This window comes from Hibiscus syriacus, unplaced genomic scaffold, assembly GCF_006381635.1.
Source record: "Hibiscus syriacus cultivar Baekdansim isolate YM2019G1 unplaced genomic scaffold, ASM638163v2 tig00110013_pilon, whole genome shotgun sequence".
Taxonomy (NCBI): Eukaryota; Viridiplantae; Streptophyta; class Magnoliopsida; order Malvales; family Malvaceae; genus Hibiscus; species Hibiscus syriacus.
In genome coordinates this window covers 2,078,589-2,087,004 of record NW_024062563.1, presented here as the reverse complement: position 1 = coordinate 2,087,004, position 8,416 = coordinate 2,078,589, and the positions used below count along the sequence as shown (strand labels likewise).

Below are 8,416 nucleotides of genomic sequence, written 5' to 3'. Positions count from 1 at the left end.
TGGAAAAGGATGTATGAAAATGTAGCATGTCCACATTTACACATGGGCATTGGTTGACAGTTGATGCAAAGTGTGTGGTGGAATTGATGTCGATGGCTAATGAACTTCCTAGAAAGTCAACATTGGAAGTTGCACCATAACTTATTAGCAGTTTTTCGACATGAACTGGGCAAGGTAAAAATTCTTGGAGTTAGTGAATTCCAAGTGTGTATACTCTTATGGTGGAGTATGACAATTCTTGTTTTTAGAATTGTGACTATCATAGTTGATGGTGTTATTGAGGTAGCTGTTGTTTTTATGGTGAAGAATTGTATGAAATTTTTGCCAAGGTGGAGATTTGTTAGTTTTTGGCAAAAATTGGCCAAATCCCACATTGGAAATTAACAAAGGATGGAAAAATTCTTAGCCTATAAATAGAATATTTCCTTTTGGTTAAATGTATGTCAATCACCAAAATACAAGTGGTGTACTAGAAAGCTATTAGCTATACTAGTAGATAATTAAAGGGAAATTCTCTTGGGGTGTACTTTAGCTTTTAGGTATGTGTGAGAGTTAAATATTTTGTAGTGTGGTTGTAATAATTTTCCACATAGTAAATATTTTTTTTCTCTTGGTTGTCTTTTGACAGCGCCTGTGGTTTTTCTCCATTTAGGAGTTTTCTACGTTAAATTATTGTGTTTTTCTCTCTTTTATTTTTCAAGTATTTTTGTTAATGTTGTGATATAAAGGGATTGTTGGATTACAAGGGGTCTATTTTCCCAACAGATCACTCCTCTATTATATTTCATCTAATATTTAAGGATGGGGTGACATGTTTATAATATCATTTCAGTGAATGATTAAATTATAATTAGATGAGATATTATGTATTTGATGCTAAATAAATATAGTCAATTCAATGCATGAATGGATTTGGGAAGCATCATGGTCTCGGTGCTGCCCTCTGTTTGTACATTACATGTGCGGCAGACATTGCGATGGGAGTAGTCATTGACCATTGGTTCTACCCAAGATGATGCCTCTCCGCTTCTCATCATCTTTGACGACACAACTCCCTCTCATCATATTTTCAACTCTGTCGTATTGTGTAAATCGTATTTTTGTTATCACTCCTCTATGGGAAAGTTTCACGTGCGACAATTTTAATATACGGTTAAGAAAAAATGTTATCGGATTTATTATTATTTTTAATAAAATCGGTAAAGTATTACCAGACACATTATTATTTCTATTGATTTTGTTATTATTGAGCACTTTACCATAAATGTTAAAAAAATTAATATTTTATGTAGAAATAATAATATTTTAGGTAATTTTTTATTGATTTTGTTAAAAAATAATAATAACAAAACCGATAACACTTTTTTTTAGTCGTATATTAAGACTGCCGTACAATAAAACTTCCATTCTCTATTCATAGAAGTCTTCAGAGAAGTTTTTTTGTTGTTGTTTATTCTAAGTATTCTTTAGTCAGATTAAAATTTATGAAATTTTATAATTTTTTTGTCAAATTTGATAAAACTATTATTAGATTTATATTATTTGTCATAGTTAAATGTATTATGTAAAAGTAATATTTATTGACTCTAGTAAGTTATAGATAATAATCATTACTCTAAAATTGCATTAACATTAAAAATTAATATATAAATCGTCTTATATGACTAGGTAAAACATACGTTATCTTTTATGTCACAAACTTATTCTTATTTGATCTTAATGGTTCATCATCGTCTTCAGATTACCTGCTCTTCATCTTCTTCGTATAAATCGATCGACCACATCTCTCTTAACCAATATTTTCATCAACATTAACTAATCCAATTTCCTGATGTTTATAATGGCTCAAATTGCGTTCTTTAATTTTCTCCCTTTTTTCAAGTATATTTTCATTTGGATAAATTGATAGGAAAACTGAGTAGAGGCAGGTAAAATAACTAAAATTACAAACACAATAATACAACAGAACCATTTCTTAGCGTAACACAAAATTCCATACAAAATGGCATGGAATTAAAAGATGGTGAGAGAATCTCTTCAACTTTCCAAGTGTGGCCTGAAAAGCCTCAGAAACACTGAGAATAATTAAAAAAGCCTAAAAAAAGTAGCACAGATTCGATCAATGGAAGCCTAGTTTACAAGAGCATTGAATTCTTCAGCTGTAGCCATGTAGGGCAGAATATCAGCCCCCCACCCCTCACCCCATGTGCCTCCAATCACCATTGATATACACGATGCTATGATTAGATGCTGCACAACCCTTCTTTACTCGGATGCTTTCCATTTCATATGCATTTGTTTCATAGTATTTATCTACTTTTGATCATTTTTTCACTTGCAAAAGCTTAGATACTGAAGCAATAATTGTTTCCTTCCTCGGTTGAACTTGGTGAAGTAGGTTGAGGAGGACCAAACACTAAGCTGTCTTCCACAGTAAAATCGATACAACATGACATGTTAACTGCACTAGTTGTCTTTTTAGAAATGAGACCTTGTTTTTTAGCTCTTCTGTTTCTCTTCCCCTGAAACACTCGGAAGACTAACCAATCTCCAATGGAAATCTGCAAATATGGGCAAAACCCATTGTTAAGATAATGATTTTAATCGATTCTGTTTCTGGTTACTGGTACTTTTATTTGTTGTTGAATCACCTGAGATGAATCAAGAGTTGCAACTGAGTCAACCAGCCGATACTGGTGAATCAGCCATCGATTCTCGGTCCCATTAGAACACTTGCTTTCACAGAAGATCAAAGCTTTTCTCATCCCAACTACTACATTGGTTGTTCCAGAAGCTAAAATTGGCTTCTCCTTGCCTATAGGCTTCCAGTAACCAGAACCAGCTACTCTCTTGCATCTTTTGGTACCGTCATTATCTTTTCTGGTGCTAAAAAAGTACTTATTTTCTTTCCAATCGCCTGAAAATAAACAGAAAAAATGGATCAAAGGGTTTCAATTCTCAAACAAGGACTGAAAGTTTTTGTAACTTTGAGAATTTGGATAGCAAAAAAACCTGGCAATCTCCAAGGATCAGTCTGGAGAACATCGAACTCAGGAATGACAGAAGCTGGTAAAGGGAGACATAATGCTTTTCTCTTCAAGTAATGAACCACAAGCTCTTCATCTGTGGGATGGAATCTGAAGCCGATTGGCATTTTGATCCCTCCATTTACAACAAAATTTTGACTTCCCATACTCGAAAAAACACTAGGAAATTTAAGATAGCTTACTGGTTGACATCAAACAGAGAGAGAGAGAGAGAGAGAGAGAAGAAACCAAAAGGAAACGAAGGACTTGTGTTGGTTTTATGGGCTTATAGGGACAAGAGAGTTTCCTTTATATCGAGAGAATAAAGAGCAATTGGCAAAGTTCAAACAAACTCCTAACAAAATTGAAATTATTAACGATATAATTATATCTTCATCATTAAAATCATTTAATTAACTCTTAATATAACTCTTTAAATTCGTATTCCCTGATATTGACCAGAAAACTAAACCAACCCCAATGCTTGCTTTATGTCGAGGGGTGGTTTCTTAGAGAAACGTGCAAGGAAAAAACGTCGTCCCCTTCTAAAGTGAGCCCCACGTGTGCCTCTTTCCTGCTGGTTCTTCCGTTTATGAATGGATGCTGAATCGCTTATTTCCATGGGATATGAGAAAGATCCAAGGGTCCAAACTAGTTTTGGATAATAGTGTGCGTATGTATTTGTGTATTGTCAATCACTCTCTGTGTCCAATTTGCAGCGACCAAAATAAGCATGGTTGTGGCTTCCCCATGTGAATTCCAACTTATCCCATGCTTGTTTTGTTACAATGCAATCGAGGGTGAACATAAAATTGGACTGTTCCCGTCCCTGTCCCACATCGGAAGCAAATCCTCTATTAACATTTATGAACTTATTTGGAAGGTTTAGCATAACTCGTTTGTTTAACTAATCAAATACGTTTAATTAATAGGATAAAGTACATTAATAATCTCTAGATTATAAGATATTACTTTGTAAAGTTCATTGACTATTAAAAGTTACAAAATGATTCTTTCACCATAGAATATTACTTTATTAAGCCTATTGACTATCAAAAGTTATAAAATAGTCATGTAACTATTCATTATGTTTCAAACTCGTCATTTTTCGTTAAAAATTGACAGTTGCCTAAGTTGGACGTTAACATGATGAATGAGATATAATAGTCATTTGAAATTCTATGATCAAATTTTATCATATCACAGTTAGCAAGTTAAGGTTCAGCTCAAAATACCATCAATTTTTTTTTACAGAAAATGACGAGTTTGAAGCACAATGAATAGTCAGATAATCATTTTGTAACTTTTAATAGTCGAGGGACTCGACAAAGCAACACTCTATAGTTGGCGGATCATTTTGTAACTTTTAATAGTTGATAGATTTAATAAAGCAATACCCCTATAATTAGGGGACCATTTTTGCACTTTAACCAAGTTAATATTGATTTAGTTTTAACTTTTAATCATGTTAATATTATTATAATATATAAGAAGACATAGATTTAAACATATCTATATATATGGTTTATCATCTTTCGATAAATATAGAATTTCTACAATGTTCGACGAATATTGATGAACACCATTAACGATGAGTATAATTAATTTAATTTATAAATATCTATAATATAATTAATTTAATTTATAAATATCTAAAATTATAAAATATTCAACGTATAATTATAAATTTGTTAAAGATCTAAACGTAAGTTATTTAAAGTAAAATATTAATTACATTATTTTTCATAATTTTATTTTTAATAATAATTAAACCAAATATTAACACTTAAATTAAAAACCCTAAAATTTTTCCTTGCTTTGAAACCACCGCTGTCATTAACATCTTCTGTCGACAAGATAATCGCACCGCTGGTTCCTCCCTACGTGGCCGTATTTCATCGCTCCAATGTATGGTTTAATTATCTTTTGATAAAGAGAAAATAACCTCAGTGACCAAAAATCACAGATAATATACGATTTTGATCAACTTTTTTTGGATTTGCGAAAATGACCAACAAAATCGCAATGCGATCTCCACTATCGCAAATTCGCGTTGAAAATCGCGTTGCGATAGTTGAAAATCGCGTTGCGATAGTCTACAGTTGTCGTTGCGATTTTCCAAATTCGTTGCGATAGTCTACAGTTGTCGTTGCGTTTTTCCAAATTCTTAAAAAGATTTTGTTTTTTAAGAATTTTCTCTAAAAAGATAGTATTCGTGCGGACGTGTCGAAGACACGTATTACCACGACCACGACCGACCCGACCCGACCCGACCCGACCCGACCCGACCCGAGACGAGACGAGACGGACGACGGCGGCGGCGCGCGAGAGTCCCCCTTGTTCTCTATCACTCAACAAGGAAGTGGGAAAGCCAAGCCTTAAATACCATTCTCAATTGTGTTTCCAATACTATGTGGGATTGAGCATTACCAACACTTGTTTCCAATACAATGTGATTATTCAGGAAACAATTAACAATCATGCACCTTAAAAAAACTGAATCAGCAACCAATTGCATTAGTATTATACGATTAAATATGTCATAATTAAAAGTCAATCTACAATCAATCGCGATTATTGCAATTTTAAGCAAAACATTCAAAAATAATATCACTATTTAAGGCTCAATCCCACATAGTATTGGGAACAAGTGTTGGTAATGCTCAAATCCCACATAGTATTGGAAACACTATTGGGAATGGTATTTAAGGCTTGGCTTTCCCACTTCCTTGTTGAGTGATAGAGAACAAGGGGGACTCTCGCGCGCCGCCGCCGTCTCGTCTCGTCTCGGGTCGGGTCGTGGTCGTGGGAAGATCGCAACGCGATTTTCAACTATCGCAATGCGAAATGCAACGCGAATTTGCGATAGTGGAGATCGCAATGCGAATTAGAGATCGCATTGCGATTTTGTTGGTCATTTTCGCAAATCCAAAAAAGTTGGTCAAAATTATATATTATCTCGGATTTTTGGTCACTGAAGTTATTTTCTCTTTGATAAATCATTAGAATAATATATAGCCTTTAATTAAGGGTAAATTGTATAATTTTTCGTTCAACTCCTTTTTTATTCTTGTTTTGGTCACTAAACTTTATTTTGTTTTTCAATTTTATCACTCAAAATTAGATATTTATTTTTTTGATAACTCATTTGTTATCTCTCAAACTATGTTGGCTTCTTTTTTTTTCATTAATTTTTTACCCATGTGTCAACTCATATTTCAATCATCGTTTGCTGACCAAAATCGATACCGCCTATCATTCTCGATTGTTATACCCTAAAAATTTTATATCTTATTACAATTTTCTAAATCTGAGTTCGATCAGTGTTTCATCTAGACCCCAAAACCACCACCCTCGAAACTTCTACTGGTTTTTAGATATATAAAAATATCTTTTACTTGGGTTTAAAAACTGCCTAAGCTGACTTTAATTCCCTTAAACTGTGTGATTTTTAAAATTATACATATCTCTCTAAGATCACCACCATCCATGACCCTAATTAAAAATCACTTTAGCCTTCAGCCTTGTCACATGCTCCTTCTGTTTTGACTCAACTTAACACTATCTTTCATTAAATATGACTCTAATTCCTTTAAACTTTGTGATTTTCAAAATTATACATATCTCCCCAAAATCACCACCATCCACGACCCCAAAAATCTCTTTAGCCTTCAGCCTTGTCACATGCTCCTTCTGTTTTGACTCAACACCATCTTTCATTATACACGGAATAAATGAAAAAAAAAAGAAGAAAAAAAACTCAATTTTTTACTTTAATAGATCTTCGGTGATCAGAACTTCCATTTGAATATTTCAACTGTAGAAAGACCCTTATTGGACGGTTAACAATATATCTAAATTTCAACGTTATTCAAGGGTAGACGATAAAGAGTAAAGAACTAAGAATTGAAGCGTTCAATGCTAGATTTATGGAATTTGAGATATTTTTTATTAAATTGACACCGTAGTCATGTTTAAAATGATAAATAAGTTTGGTGGAAAATTTTAGGACTCATCATAGTCATTAACCGTTATCAGTGACCACCGACATTATGCCTGTTCACGATGAGTGATAATTATATGAAAATATTGAGAGAAAAGAAATGATCAAAAATGAAGGAAAGAGAATTTGTATAAGAATCCAAAATGATATTATTTTACTGGAAAGCTGATTGTTTCAAAACAACATTATTTTGATGTTGTTTACCATGTCATAACAACATTAATTATTTAACAATAAAATGATTACAAAAGAATGATTTAAAATTTAAGTGACAAACAAAATTGATTTTTTTTAAGTTTAACGATTAAAGAATGAGGGTAAAGAAAGATAATGATGTGATTTATGTAGTTCACCTTTTAATTAATTATAAGTTAGGCACTCGTCAAAACTTCCTCCACTTTATGCATCAGATGCTTCCACTAAGTTTTTTCACGGCATGGACTTCCGATCCTTACTCGTCACCTTATAATCATCTTATACCATTCGAAAAAAATTTACAGTTCAAAAATTAATGACGAAACAAAGCAAGATTACCAGTCATGGATATATACTCAGGAACAAAAAGGAAATAATAACTTAATAATGGCAATCTTGATGAGCACAAAACCTGTTTGGACACACTAATCTTGATATCTTAATTTCTCCAGAACTGGCCATGTTTGTGCACAGACTCAGAGACATAGACAGGGACCCTTTCTGTCCCTATATATAAGTCATATATCCTTGGTTGACGATTTGGCTAAGTGATTGGGAATAATGAATTATTTTGTGTCGGGTTTCTGGTTCACACTATCAGGTCCTTATTATTTCCTGATACTCCAAAGAAACATTTCCCTTAATTGCTTATACAAGGTCGTTGTAATCACAAAGATGCATGCATGTTTCTTCTTCATTTCTGAAACGAGTCATTTCATTCATATATAAATATTTATAATAATCGTTGCTTTTTTTTTCATACTATAATTAATTGTATTTAGTCCATGTTCATGTATCGTACAACACTCTTATTAAATTTAAATATTATACATCGATTAAGAACTGAGATGTTCAGACACCATGCTGCTACTACTATTACAGGTTTATGTAAAGTGATTTTTGAAGATGACAAAAGCGACTTTCATTATCTCGAGAGAAACCTTGAGGAGTCCTCATATTCACTTTATATAAACCTCCAAAGAGAAAAGCACTATGAATATCAAGTTGATGAAGTTCCCAGTTTTTCACAGACGCAACAAACAGTGACAAGTTCCCCAACGATCATGTTTAATAGCTTGAGAAAAAGAAGCGGGCTCGTCCCTATAGAAAAATCATTCCATGAGTCGTTCTTAAAATAAAAGCAGCAAAGGTTTCCCCTTCAAACAAAAAGTAGCCCAGGCAAGCTCCTGCT

General features: G+C 33.1%; 1 protein-coding gene across 1 annotated transcript; it reads right to left on the bottom strand.

The window, feature by feature from the left end:
• Positions 1-1,955: 1,955 nt before the first annotated feature.
• On the bottom strand, positions 1,956-3,290 carry LOC120212351 (NAC domain-containing protein 41-like). The gene is made up of 3 exons (XM_039210695.1): positions 3,013-3,290; positions 2,652-2,917; positions 1,956-2,561 (listed from the first exon to the last, which is right to left on the bottom strand). Exons 1-3 carry the CDS (start codon positions 3,191-3,193, stop codon positions 2,346-2,348), a joined length of 663 nt encoding a protein of 220 aa, XP_039066626.1. The 5' UTR covers positions 3,194-3,290; the 3' UTR covers positions 1,956-2,345.
• Between the last annotated feature and the right edge of the window lie 5,126 nt (positions 3,291-8,416).

Coding starts and splice junctions, on each gene's coding strand:
- LOC120212351 (XM_039210695.1), bottom strand. CDS start 3,193: ATGGGAAGTCAAAATTTTGTTGTAAATGGAGGGATCAAAATGCCAATC. Junction 2,918..3,012: donor TGATCCTTGGAGATTGCCAG/GTTTTTTTGCTA, acceptor GTTTATTTTCAG/GCGATTGGAAAGAAAATAAG. Junction 2,562..2,651: donor CAACTCTTGATTCATCTCAG/GTGATTCAACAA, acceptor CCATATTTGCAG/ATTTCCATTGGAGATTGGTT.